The 15,403-nt window shown below is 36.2% G+C and overlaps 1 protein-coding gene across 1 annotated transcript in view; it reads right to left on the reverse strand.

Annotated features, from left to right (window-relative positions):
- CFAP20DC (CFAP20 domain containing) overlaps positions 1 to 15,403 on the reverse strand; it is a gene marked incomplete at both ends in the record, with an annotated part of 67,449 nt that overhangs the window by 14,620 nt on the left and 37,426 nt on the right. Inside the window, 2 exons of the mRNA XM_082288472.1 lie at positions 4,203 to 4,264; positions 10,440 to 10,646. Of these exons, the coding sequence (XP_082144598.1) occupies positions 4,203 to 4,264; positions 10,440 to 10,646 (269 nt within the window). The remainder of the gene's footprint in view (positions 1 to 4,202; positions 4,265 to 10,439; positions 10,647 to 15,403) is intronic.

Raw genomic sequence — 15,403 nt, forward strand, 5'->3', positions numbered from 1 at the left:
CTGCATGAGGGAGAGGTTCTGCTGTAGTGCAAACATAGGTCATAGCTACAATCCCTCATTTACTGCACCATTTCATAGGTGAGTTTAATTTTACAGAATCTCTCAGTGGTTTAATAACACATGCATCAGCTATTGCAATGTTTAGTTTTCATCTGGGATGGATGAGAGTAATTGAATGGTAGTCTCAAAGATACTTTTAATATTTGAAAGTTTACAGTTTACAGTAAAGTTTTATGCTGGAATCACTGATATTATGCAAATTATGCAAATTTCAGGTGCAATGATAATGGCAATATATATGGTAACAATAGGTTCTAAAAAAAGACTTCTCTAGAAGAAAATTTCAAAGAAAGAGAAAGAAATAATTTATTCCTTGAAACCAGCAGTGGTCAGAATGCACAGAAAGAGGTGTTCATTACATTTACATATAATTTATATTTGTAACTAACATACCTAAATTTTACCAGTCATCAAGTTTGAATATAATTAAAAAATACTTTTAGTTAAAGGTACATGGTTATGCATTTCATGATTCATTACCTGAAGTACTGTGCATGCATGTCATTACAAAAATAAAAAAATCACATTGTTGGATAAAGTAGCAACTGAGGATTTGGGTTCTGGTTTTTTCCTTAAGGTAAAACCAACAACTTTATTTTGAAAAGTTATTGTCCTCCTCAGACACATCACTCTCCATATCAATGAAACATTATGTGGTGACAAATCTCAAATCTATAACATTTACCATAAAAGGGATGAAAATGTTACTTACTTTTCTTTGGGTCAAGTGTGTTCAGTTTTTTTGGGTTTTTTGTTGTAGAGGAAAGAATAATGATGACGTCCCAATCAGTCTCACATAAAAAATGTAGGTTACAATGACAAGCCAACCTGCTTTCGTCAGCTTGTAACAAGCCCACTTGAAGGGAGGTCAGTGGCTCTTAATCATTTGTCAGAGGCTGCGGGCCTTATCAGCTGATTTTAGATAACAGAAACTGAAAAAGAAACATCTGGGTAAAACCTAATTGAAAATTTGGCCATGCACATCTGGCATGAAATTATTTAAATAAAATATTCTTCTTGTGAAAGGATACTCAATTAAATGTTGAAATATTTGTGCCGTACTTTAGTGCAGTTTCTGGGGAACAACTGTTTGAACAAGAGGAATGAATTTTATTTGGTATTTTGGGAAGAGCTGAGTAGGATGCCAAGACAGGATCTAGTGAGGCAATGTTTATAAAGACAGGGTTTTTCTAATAAATTGAAAACTTTCTCTAAGGTAGAAAAACCAGCTTTTATCAGAAATAAATTTTCTGGACAGCATCTCTTGAAGTTTATAAAAGTCTATTAATAAATTAGGTTCAAGTGATCTTTTACAGAGAGCAGCTCTGCATTTCACAATTCAGTATGGCTGAAATTGTAAAACACTTACTGTCTTCCAGGATTTCCTTTAGTGAAACTTCCAAACCTTCTATGACACACAACTAGTTTGGATGACAAAATCTTATGAAGTAAATGCTGGTTACACAGAAAATTCTAGTCCTTGCACTGGAGGAAGCAACAATTCAGATAGTTACAGCTCCCTATTTGGAGAGAAGAAAGCAATTCCCGAGTTCTGCCAGGACCACGCAGCACATCAGTCAGTGGGAATTGCATGGCCAGGGCCGAAACACTGCACACCACCTCACTCTTCTGGCTGTGCAGCCTCTGCACTCAGTCGTCTCCTTTCATTAACTGGTTCTCTGCCTTGCAGAGCAGCATGAGGTGAGGTGATTTGTATGGCAGGAGCAATATTCTTGGCAGACTTATGACCTTTACCCAGTGGAACCAATGGACAATGAGTCGAGCTGAGTCTTTTTATTGACTGAATTTCCATTACCTTCACAGGCTTTCTTTCCTGGCTTGTCCTTTTATCTTATTATGGACAGAACCTACATTTACTGGACAATAGCTTCCACATTGGGCTCTTTTCATTTCCCAGAAAATATCACTACTACACTTTTTAAAATTACTCAAGACCCGTTCTTTACCCCTCTTTACAACAAACTATTTGTTCATTCAGTAAATGCACCATGTAACTGTCTTCCTACCATAGCATTTACACCCACACACCTAAAGGGGCTGTATCAATTTTTCAAATATTCTATGTGTTCCCTACAAAGCTATAGTAGGCTTACAAAGCTTTAGACATTTTCTAGTTGCTTATACAGGATTTGTTAAAATTGCCTTTAAAAAAATTTAGAAACTAAGTTATAGAATTACCATTAACTTTATTTCCCTCTTATTTAGGTACACATCCTCTGCGAAAAACATTACAGAGTTTTCCATTATAAATGAAAGGTAACTATGTGACTAATGGTATTCAAGTCACATCATTTCCAGTTTTTATATCATGATGCAAACTGACCTCATAATTTTGTCATCTTCTGTATTTACAGCCCAATAACGCTTTTCTGGCTGTTCACAAGGGCTACTGAATTTACGAGGCACTTGCAAGTCAGGTATTTTATGAATACCACCTGCATTTCTCGAAAATGATTTCTAGGGAAATTTAAGTCTACTGTGTGTACTGGATTAAAATTGCATAAGAACTAAGTCATAAATTATACTCTTTTGTTTTAAATTTTATTATATGGAAATACAAGTTTTCATTTTGATCATATTAAGTTGATATGATGAAACACTTTATTTTTACAGATGATGGTGTTTATTTGTTTTTTCAGTATATAAAACGTACCAAGTACCAAATTGCTTTAGCACATGCATGAAAATAAATTAATAAAACCTGACTTAACCAATGTATGGGCAAAAAGAAGACAAACAACATAGCCTGCACTAAAATACAGGCAATTCTAATGTCATCAGAATTATAAAATCAATTTTGGAATAAAGAGTCCAAAGTTCTGTCTCAAGGTACCTCCTGTTGCACTCTGTGGACTATAGTCAATGATCTCTGTCCACTTCATCCATTCAACAACTCATAAGGAGATGGTTCCTTTGACAACCCAAGGCAGAGGGGTCTTCTAGACAAACATAGGTACTTTGACTTGCATGTGAAAGGGAACAGGAATCCAGGATTATTCTTTAACTCCAGTAATGTATCGGAAGTATATGGCTGCATGTTGCAATAACTGATGCATCTGGGTGAACTTGCACAGAAAGTTTCATAATGTCCAGTTCATAAAATCTAATAAGAAGATTTTGAATCCATAAAAATATGGATGGCAAGTGATTCAAGTGGCTGAAAACATCTCTGCGAGGAGAAACATCCTGCACAACTGACTGACAGTGAGCTCTCATAAAACATTTCAGACTTGGTAAAATATAAAGAAGTTGTATCTGAAATGTCCTCTCCTCCTACTCCTACCCCCCAAAACACATACATCTTCCAGTTAAAACTCAGACAAGCAAAATCCACATTAATGACACCAAGTGAAAGTGAAATAGGACTGCTTTTAAAAATTAGTACACCTCTTGTTCGGGCAGTTAAAAAATTGACAAAGTGATGTGAGGGTTTCACAGGTACAACGGAGGTCTGAGACTGGACAATTAATCTTGATTATCTCAATAGTCTCAATCTGATTAATTTTCCCTAGTCACCTTCTCCCCTTGTCATCTCACCTTACATTAAAGTCACAGGGATTTTGTTGCTGATTCCAAACAAAACAGATCAAGCTAAAAACCTGACAGACAAAATATGCTGTAGACAGGATCCCTTTGCTCTATCCCAGAGTGTTGTAACCCCCCACTCCTAACTGGGTTATCTATTGAAAAAAAACCCTTTCATAATAAGTAACATTAAAATCTTTTGGAACAAATTGATTCCCTGACACCTACAGTCACATACAGAATTCTAGTTCTAAGCCTTCAAAGCAGAGAGGGAGAGAGGGAGAAAGAAATAGATGAGAGTGTATGTATGTGAGATGAGGACGATTTGCTGAATCACACATCAAAGCAGATGTAGGAGCAAGGCCTGTGTCAGATACTTTAAATACACAGTGGTACATCCAAAACATGCAGAATTCGGTTCTGTGTTCCCAGACAGCTCAGACATACTGTAGACAATGACTAAAATGAGCAATAAAGCCCTCTGAGAGGAGGTTGCAATTGAAAAGAGATTGAAGATTAAATCAAAGAGTGTCACATTTAATATTCAGAACACTCTAACTGAATCCTTACTGCCTGGGCTATAAATGGAATCTTACCGTGGGCTGGAATAAGAAAGTGGGCTCATTTCTTTCTGATAGTGATGCTCCTGACTGACGGGCTATGGAAAACAAAAAATAATAGATTGTTTAGAAGTATGTCAGAGACCTGGTATGAGCATACACATTTGCAGCTTCTGATACTAGAATTTTACAGTCTTTTTTCTTATCTGTGAAATTAAAAATGGCTATTCTGGTCCGAACTGTACAAAAGCACAACTTTAAGGATGATTTTTGTCTGGGTGGAAATACATATCAATTAAGGAGTTGTTCACGCAGTCATTTCTCTGCTGCCTGTGAGAGTGTTGGGACAGTCAGGAAACTTCAGAGATGGGGGGTGGTAAAGTCTTGTCTGACAGAAGAGTCTGGATTGAACATGTGTAGGAAGCACGAGGAAGGAACTCTTAGTAGGATCTGTGCAGAACAAACCATTTTTAAGAGTAGAAGACACCAAGGGAGAGGTAAGAGAGCTGGTACACCAGGTTAGAAGCACCAATAGCAGTTATTTTAGCAGTCCCAAATGAAGATTACTGAAGCACATATGATTCTCCATGGCACTGCAGCTTTGAAGCCTGGATTAAGCTGTTAATGAACAGCTAACAGCGGACTGTATGAATATTCATACAAAATACAATAATTTTCCAGTCTTCAAATCTTACCTACCCATTGTAAGTACATGTCCCAAAAGTTTCAAACTACATTTGGTTTATGGCTTTAAAAAGAGTTATTTGCAAGAAAGATCAATATTCATAAACTGATGTAAAAATTCAAGAATTTCTAAATCCATAAATACATTTTCTCCCAGAATATATGTAGTTCTACCAGAAGAGACTTCCCCTGCCATTATCACACACCTCAAAAGCAATTCTAAACAAATCACTGAAGGAAATGCAAAGTAAGTGAAAATGTAAGCATACACTAACAATACTTACACAATTTAGTACACAAAATGCTAAAATAATAAAAAGTGTTATGAAAGGATTCTTTTTAAAAAAGATCAATATAAGAATGAGTATGTTCTCATGGTTTCAGAAAATGGAAAGGGATGTTGTAAAATACATGTTCAGGATGAATGACATCCTAATTACTACCAAATATGACTCACTGCCTGGTGGTGGATAGTGCAATTCCCTGATGACAGCTAGTGGAAGATTGAGGACAAGACAGAGTGTGAATTAGTCAGTCTATGAACCAGAATATCTGTCTAAATAATTTTTGGTCTTATTTCATAGTAAAGAATACTCTGCCTCAGTTTTGCGATTTGACTTGATGTGAACAGATCCCTCCAGGGGTTGTCAAACTGATCTCACAGTTGGCATAATTCTGGGTTTAAATAACATTCCTCTTGTCTGTAAGACTTCAGTTCTGCCAGACCATTTCCGTGTTAAGTGACCTTCTTTTCTGAAAACTCACAAAGGAGGCCAGAAGACCTTCCACAAATTAGGTATGAACCTGGAAGTACTCTTTCAAATATTTTTCAGATCAAGACTTATGTGACTGAATTTATAATTAGGCAGTTGCTTGTGGAACAAGTAATCTTTCTTCTCTGTGAGTACTCCTTACCCGAAAGACATATCTTAGTGGTGGGCATAACTTGGATTCTGCTAATGCAACATTATACCACTATTATACCACTACAAGCTTCCAGGATATATCAGTGAGCAATTAGGAGAATCTTCCTTCTCCTTTGCATTTCTGATTGAGAAACAGGGACCATATGCAGTAAGAAATCTTGAATTCTCTTGTAGACAATCTTTCTCCAGAATGTTTGTGTTGTATTTGAATTGATGTCTGAAGTGTGGAAACAACTATCCAAGAAGCTGAATGGGCCAATTCTCTGACAGGGCAAGGAAGTCTTACAGGATCTCTAGAATAAAGCAAGGCATTTAAGCAGAAATGTCTTGTAAGCTTTGCAAATTTTCTTGGATAATGTTTATATGTGTGGGTATAAACTTCACATTAAACTCTGCAATATATAGAACTGTGTCTTTCATAGTGTTGCAAAACTAGCATGGATTTTCATAGGTCTTAAGATTTAAGAGAACATTCAGGTAAGACACCATCAAATAAAATATTTTAAAATATTTGGCTCTACATACACATAGTATTGAATTGAAACTGTGCCCCACACACATTTTACAAGGGCTTACAATCCTCCTTCAAAGTAAACCCATTTTAAAGTAGAAGTTTTTCATATTTATAACTGAAAGTTATGCTGGGTAGTGTGTAATATTCAAAGTGATTTTATTCTTTTTTGGCTGTCATAGTTTACAGCAGCTGATAAACCACTTACATTTCAACATTTTCTCCTGACAGCATATACCCAGTTCTTGGTAAACTATCATAGAATATAAAACCACAATTTTAGTATATCTGTTTTGTACATGTTTAAGAACATCTGTTCTAACTGCAACTCAGTAATGTGATTGATCTATGTGCCTTTACATTCACAAGGGTTTCTCAGATTCATTTAAGTCAGTAACATGACACTCTTCAATGAGTCTGGAAATCAAGCCAAAAAGTTTAAGTGATGAAAAAATTAAACTCACTTAGAATGTGCTTTATATATAAAATAATGGTTGGATACATAAATTCATTATCTAACATGATTATACCCTATCTTGCCTTGCAAAACATCAAAGGTATTTCAAAATTAAAGATACATAAAAAGCTGCCTTCTGGTGGTGCTGTTGCCATAGATTCCAACTAAAGGACACAAATGTATAAAATGAAGAAAAATTTGGAAGAAAATACTCCTTATTTATCTTTGAAAAACATAAGAGAAAGAAAGCAATTGATACTACTTATTTAAAGAATCAGAAAGATACAACCTGGAAACACATGTAAGCATGAAAGTTTAATCATGACAAGAATTTCAAGCTGTCCTTAATTTCTCAAATTCCAGTATGAGGGTTATTTCTATTTCTTTTCCACATACTGCAGTGCTAAAGTAATTGACCTATGCAACTGGAAGATGGCTACAGATCTGTATCTCTCTCTCTCTCTCTCTAAACTTTTCTGCAGTTTGTACATCTGATTTTGGAAGGATTGAGCATTTGAAAATTCTCTTAACTCAAATGATGGTGGTACTAAAGATCAGGGACATAAAAACAAATCTGCTTTTATTCTACACATATATTTTTTACCTAATAAATATATATAAGGAATAAATACATGTATAAGAAACACTTCTTTATAAAAAGTGGAAGCTGAAGAAATGATGAGTTTACTAGTACTGGGGGATGAAAGCATTGCAAGCAGCCCTGTGGAGAAGGACTTGGGAGCATTGCAGGATGAAGAACTAGACATGACCTGTCAGACCAGAGTGCCAATTGTATCCTGGGCTGCATCCAAAGGAAGCATTGGCAGCAGGTTGAGGAGGAAGTTCTGCCCCTCTACTCTGCCCCTATGAGACCCCACCTGGGGTATTGTGTCCAGCTCTGGGGTCCTCAGCACAGGAAAGACATGGACCTGCTGGAGTCAGTCCAGAGTGGGGCTGCAAAAATTATCAGAGGACTGGAAGATCTCTCCTATGGCGACAGGCTGAGAGAGTTAGGGTTTTCAGCATGGAGAAGAGAAGGCTCTGGAAAGGTCCTACTGCAGCCATTCAGTACCTAAAGGAGGCTTTACAAGAAAAAGGGGGACAGAGTTTTAGCAGGGCTTGTTGTGGTAGGACAAAGGGCAACAGTTTTAAACTAAAAGAGGGTAGATTTAGACCAAATGTTAGGAAGAATTTTTTCACATTGTGGGTGGTGAGGCATTGGAACAGGTTGCCCAGAGAAACTGTGACTGCCCATCCCTACAAATGTTCAAGGCCAGATTGGATGGGGACCTGAGCAACTGGGTCTAATGGAAGGTGTCCTTGCCCAGTGCTAGGAGTGATGGATTAGATGACCTTTAAAGGTCCCTTCCAAACCAAACTATTCTATAATTCTATGATTTTAGGTCTTACAGAAAGAGAATGCCTGACTAAAGACTTTTTCATGTCAGCTAACCATTTAAATACTGGCACAGCATTGCTACTCTCACGTCCTCTGAAACGTTGTAAGCATATCAAAATATACTAACATTCACCATCAGCATACCAAAATTTCCCCAACTACTTTTTAAAAGCTTCTGTGTTGAAAGAATGTGGGGTGATTAAATAATCACCTCCATTAACAATTGTTGTTAACAGCCTTCTTAGATACCAAAGGTCTACAGAGTGAATTATCCCCCTCACATAGATACTCTGCATTTTTCCAAATGCTGGAACAGAATTACATCGAGCAGTGTTAAACACAGAAGTCCATACTCAAAAAACTTCTATCATATCTATGAATAGCTGGTGCTCTGGCTGATATCTCAGAAAGGAAAATATGAAGTGAAACAGCAGATGCTGGGGACTGACTGACACTGTTCAGAGTTCTCTCCATAAAGGCTGAGTAAATGGGTAGGGAAGACCTGGAAAGCTGAATTTCTTTGTTTTTGTGAGGAACTAAGTGGTTAGTCTTTATCTGAGAAAGATCAGGTTTCTTTCCTAAGTTATTTCTCCTTGAAAATGAGTTTCTTGCCATTTAATCTTAAAATACTCTCAGTGTCCACCTTGCAAAATGCAGTGGAGAAACCTGCTAAGGCTGAATGTGTAAGGTACAACAAACTTTTCAGTCAGCTGAATGAAACGTGAAAAACTCTCTCAAAGACAAAATCTTGCCTTTTACACTTGAATTATGTAGAGAAAGATGAGCATAAAGGGCTGTTATGAAAAACTACAATTATATTAAATTGCAATTTATATTACTAACCTATTATGTCTAAACACTTTTTTTAGATTGAAGCTACAGAAGTTGATCAAGGCAGTAAGATCAAAGGATAGTCTTTGCAATCATATTGTGCTTCACTGAACACTGAAGGAGTACATTTTACTTTAAAAGTTCGTATGTTTTAGTCATGCACTTTGTATTAACCAAACCTGATGTATCTAAATATTCTTATCAGTTTCCTTATAATTAAGTTACTAAAAAATTAATGAGACTGCTATTCTCTATATCTAATTGACTTCCATTTGCCTAGTCTTGCAGATTTGAACCATGTTTGAGCCTATTTAGTGAGCACAGAGAAAACACATTGGAAATATCATTAAATTAACAAAATGTGTAATGGAGATGTATATCAAATAGTTAATACCAACTAATGTTTTTCTGATGTTCTGTGAAATAGTACTCTGTAAATCAAGTTCTTATTTGTACAATTACCCACTTACCAATACATTTTTTCTGTTTTGAAACCTTCATTTAACAGGGTACTCCAAAGTTCCAGCACTGTGTTGATAATTCACTACAGAAAGTTGCTGCTACAGGCCTCTATTTGGACCCTGTAGAACCTTGAAGGTAATTTGCACCTAACACTTTAGAGCATTTACTCTGCAATAGTTAATATTGGGGCAACACAGCTGCGTTTACTCTTCTAATGATAGATCTGCCTCAGAGTTGTGCTGTGTGCTTTACTTAAGCCACATTCATTGTTTATTATTGCTCCAACTGTAATAAAATAACAGCTATATTGCTGATGTATAAAGAGAGTATGAGGTTATCTCGTTTTACAGCAGCTCCTGCTAGTACCTTTATATAGCTCCTGAAATGTTATTCTGTGCTTTCATACATTCAATACTTTTTGGTGTACTGCAACAAATACTCAGCTTCTTATAGCAGTACTGTCACATAGGGCAGGTCTGCGTGATTCTGTACCACTTTGTACCAGGACAAGTAATGATCCAAGGTGTAAAATTCATAATGATCATATACGAAGTGCTTAGAGCTACTGCAGCTTTTTGCTGATTTTTCCTGCTTCAGTTCTTTAAACATTTAGCTTTCCAGTAATGAGACTTTATCATTGTAAGAAGCAATTATTTTCCATTACTCACACTGTAATGCAGCTGCTGACTGGTGTATCTGGGTTTCATTCATTTTGGAACTATTTTTAAGTACTGTATCACACACCTGCAGGTTGTCAGCCACTATTGTGACAAACTGTACAGCCTACATTATTATTCAGGATTCTAGGATGGAATATATATAACAGATTTGCTCTTTATCCATGATGGTACTAGAGAAACTGCTGGAAGCACGTGTATCTTGGTTAAATATTTTACTTGATAAGTTCTAAGAGCCTTTGGTAACGATACCTTAAATTTCAACTCTACTCAAAGAAGATTTAGTATTCAAGACCCCTGAGAAAATACTGTGGGTTTAGACTTACTGGTAGGAAACAGGAGTTCCAGGTTGCTGTATCATCATCACTGCTTGTACTTACGTTGACATTGCAGATATCGATCTGTGACACGCTCAGCTCATGGGACATCCCAGCATCCCATAATTCTTCATTTTGTTGTCTCTTCATGCTGGCCAGCATCTGTAGTTCAGATGAACTTAGTCTATTTGACTGGTACTTTTCCCTGTCATACTCCTGTGAAATAAAATTGAAAAGTCAACAATATAGGACAGGATCACCAAACAGAATAGATGACTCAAACCCAGAGAGACCTTGGAGAATCTCTCAGAGAATCTTCAAGAACGTACAATACTGAAAGAGAAACAAAATGCTTACTAGAAAAAATAAGTTAACAGACTTCTGTTCAGCTATGAAGATCAAGCATATTTACACATAATTACAGGAAAGAAGAACACCACAAACACTGTAATGAATGGCAGTTTTTATCCAGGGTGTTTGGTGAAGTTGCTGTTCCACTACAATTAAGAACAGAAGATAAAAGCAGGCTTTAAGAAGTTCAGAAATCCACTAGCTAATAAATGCAAACCTTGAATTAAACCCAATCCCACAGTTATCATGGTATCATCAACACCACCAACATAACATTTAGTTACTGGTTAAACACAGTATAAAATTTCTCTGGAAAGCCGTGTCAACACTAAATTTCAAAAGTTATTCTGGCAATTTGTTAGTGAATGAATTTTTAAGTAAATTTCAATGTCTTTTCACTTTTTTTCATATCCACTGGTTGAATTGTTAATATAACCCTAATTGTTATATCAAACTTGATCCACAAGTCAAAAGCTGCAAACACATAATAACCATTTTGCAGTTGGTACTTGAACCTCACTCAAAACCTTAAAATAAGATACTTTAAAGTCACCCAACCTGCTGTTGGCATCATCGTTGTTTAAAGAACTCCTTCTTTGAGAAAAGCTTTCCCTTTTTTAAAGGGTCCACATAGATTGCTCTTTCACAAAGGAACAAGTCTAATACTTGAGACATCTAGTTGTGATTCTAAATGGAAGTAGAAAACATTTCTGCTTGAAAAGTGAATCCAGGCAGTGAGCAGAACTTGAATGGATTTAGATGAGTGGAATATTGGCCAGCGGGCTGTGAGACACTATACAACAGTACCCCAAGGAGGGACAGTGCTTTGATTCTAGTGAAGAGAATGGAGCTTTTAGACCAGGAGTGTATCATATTCCTGGCAGAAGGGAGGATCTCTCAGTCTGTTTTGCTGTGAGATGGTACCAGGTACCAGAAGACCTCAAGAACACACACGTCAGCAGTACAAGTGATACGAACACTGACAGCTTTTCCTGCTACGAAATACAGTGTGTAATGTTTAAGTGCGGCTTCTAGGGGGGGTACAAAAGTCACCTTACCACCAGAATTCATACTGAAATTATGATTACAACTCTTTGCTTTCTCTGTATATAACATACAAGGTACAAGAAGATGACAGAAGATACAAAGCAGTTTGCACAGCTACCATTCCTTTTTTACCCCTGGCTTATGAGGTCCAATCTTCATTCCTGAATATTGTGATTACTACTATCATTTTTAATCCTAAAATAATATGAGATGTTTTCTCTAGACCCTTTCTGAATGCCTGTTACTAGCTCAGTGACTATTAGTCATTTGTTCACCTCACCCAAAGCTTGCTTTGTTACACCTGGGGAGCCTGCTTTGCTCTGATGTATCAGTCTTCTACCAGATCTGCAGCTGCTGTAACTTTTATTGATCTTACTGAACATGCTGATTTCCTGTTAATTTTCCTATATATAAACCTTCTGCAGTTATTTGATTATTGTAAGAGAAGCTTTGGCTTATCATTCTTCCCTCATATAATTGGTATGCAGTCATTAAACTGACTGAGTGAACTGGTGCTCTGCAGAATAAAAGCACTAACTATTGAAAGAACTTTTTTTTCTCATTCTCTTTTTAATAAAAGCACAAAAATTGCCCAAACTTGCTTGTCTGTTCCTTTACATCTATGAAGAAAGATGCATAGATTTTTGGAATTATCACAGCATAATTCTAAACATCTGCTGTTCCCCCACCCCCTCCCCAGCTTATTTCAAATTGTCATTCTGTTTTCTTTTCCTGCAATGGTCTCCCTCTGAAAATACCATACTCAGGAAGGAGAAGAGATGCTATGACCATTTTCTGTGTTAAACATCCCCTACAATAAACTAATGAAGGAGAAATAGTTTGGACTATTTATTCTTCAACTTCAGATGACTACTACCAAAAAGCCTCTTCACAAATTTCATATTGTCTTTGTTGGTTTTCAAACAGAGAATTTGAAAACTGAATCTGAAATTAAGTTAACTTTGTAATTTAGGAGAATCTTTTGATGTAAGAAGTACTTTTGCAATACTCGTAAATTTGTCTAAAATTAATATTTCATTTAGTAATTAAAAGCTTATCTTGTCTATTTGCATATCCTTCCCTTACAATAAAGCATTTTTATTAAGCACTTAAAACTTTTGCTAGATTGACAAAACCTGTTGTTTGAAGGATTTTTTTCATATATAATGACATTTGCATTCTTCTAGGTTCAAATGATTTATTCAGAATTGTTTGAAAGTAGTTATACGTGTGGAAAACTTTAATTACCAGCTATCTACATGCCTGCAATATTACCCAGAGGGCTATACTTCTTTCTTAATTAAAAATATTTGAACTTAATAATAGAGAACTCTATTAAAACATGAATAAAACATTGCAAGAAACCAGGTCTTTAAAGCATATTAAGCAGCTGGCAAATCAGTTGCAGGAAGACTTGGTTAAGCATTTTTCCTTCTTCACTAGTCCTCTGTATGAGCGTAAAAAGAAGTGTCAAAGAACTCCAAGGAAGGGATTCTGTAAAATTTTAAGACTTGATTAAATCAAGTATAGGACCTAGATCTACCAGATACTTAAATCTTATGTTTCGTAGCAGTAAAACAAATTCTGTAGCTAATGAGTTTCTATACATTAATAATAGGATTTTTTCTTGAACAAAAATAATTACAGGCAACAAGTCACATGTGCAATACATTTACAGCTACAAGTATGGTAATAACCTTATTGTCTAAATTAGTAATCAACTATTGCAATTCTCCTAGAGAGTCTACATTTAGCTGTGTTCCACAGGACAAAGTTGATGACTGCATTAAACACTGATAATATCTTTTAGGAAAGTAATAAACGTATAATTTCATTTATTATGGACAAATAGATTACAGTTATGATAAGTAATAAACATACTTGAATTTTAAGTGGAAAAATTTTCTAACACTTGAAAAGATCAGGAAACAAGGAATACATTTAATTGCAAAGATGTAAGTAGTTACTGGAAAACAGAAAAATTAAATTCCTAAAAACTATACTAGGAGGGAAAGGAAATTCAAAATACAAACAAATTTTACCATACACACTCACTGCATATTACCATCTCTAAGAAAAAGAGAATCAGATTATCAGTATCAACTGGGGCTTTTCCTATCACTGAAAATTACAGAAACATTATCTTCTTTCTCAACAGAAATGAACCCATGCATTGCTTTCTTCCACATTTTCTACACCACTAGTGGCAGTTCTAATGTCCTTTCCAGATCATAAATACATAGAACATATGCTGCTATTTGTAGGATTTTATCTGCTTTTTAATTTTTTTGCTTTTCATAGTCTTTAAAATTACCAACCACTGATATTTCTCATTATCATGAAGTCTCAGCACTGTTTCTGATTTTCACTTGCACTGTTGTGTTTCATTCCCCTTGCTTCCCCCTAATCTACTTCCTTCCCAAAGGAAACCAGTCTCCACAACCTTCATGGAAAAGGATGTTCTGTTTTTATCAGGAATAGCACAGGGCCTCCACCAATCCAATAATCTACTTGCAGAATACAGGAAGAGATTTCCAGAATCCCTCTGAGAGACAACCTCACAGCATTGTGAGACACATAAACCCCAGCTCCTGCACCAGGACAGAAAGAGACTCATTTCACAAAAAAGCACTGAAGTATCAGTGGCATGGCAGGACGAGCATTTCCCCATCAAGGACACAGAAAAGCTGAATATGTGCTTTCCCAGACTAATCTGCTGCCCAGTTTGCTCCTAGCTCCGTGCCTGGATTTCCATACCCACAGTTAACTGCAGGGCTGTCCATCAGCAGCCACAGCAGCTCCAGGTAGGCAGGTAGAACCTTTCAGTGAGATGGCCCTGCCCCAACAGCAGCAGCCATGTCCCATGGAAGTCATGGCTCCTGCTTTCCCTTTTACAGAGGCTGTCAAATCAGGTAACTAAAATTAACTGTATCAACAGCTCACAGAAATGCTACAGACCAAAATTCCTACAGCAGAATGACAGCACACTCCCTTTCCTACAGCAGATGAGACAAACTATAAGGACTCAAAATTATACATGTCCATTTCCTTCATGTAAATGAGGTACAGATCATATTCCAAGACATTAAATAGAAAATTTTTTCTGAACAATGCATAACTACTTCATAGAGCCCCCCCAAAAGAGAAGTGTCTATTCTTTTGGTCCCCAGAGGCATGCAATACCTGGGGACAAAAGATATTACAAGAAATTCAAGATATATTCAAGATATTAGAAAACAAACTCAGTGCTTACAATAATGATCATGCAGTAGCTCAACTCAACATCCCTGGGTAAAACTACATAAAAAAATTCACAAAACCGCAATCCCGGGACTAAATACCATAAAACTCCTTGACCTGGAAAAGAGACACCTGCAAGGGAATATGATACACAGCCATGAAGCAGGAAGTGGCACAGGTAAGAATATGAATTTAAAAAAAAAAGGTTACTCATTGTTTTTTATAACAAACAGAAGAATAAGAAAGCACCAGGAAGGAGACAAAGCATTCAAAACAAGAAAAATGAGGATACATATTTTTTCCCACAAATAGCAGTTAATGTTTGAAATTCACTG

Source organism: Coloeus monedula, assembly GCF_965178545.1.
Source record: "Coloeus monedula genome assembly, chromosome: 11".
NCBI classification, from domain to species: domain Eukaryota; kingdom Metazoa; phylum Chordata; class Aves; order Passeriformes; family Corvidae; genus Coloeus; species Coloeus monedula.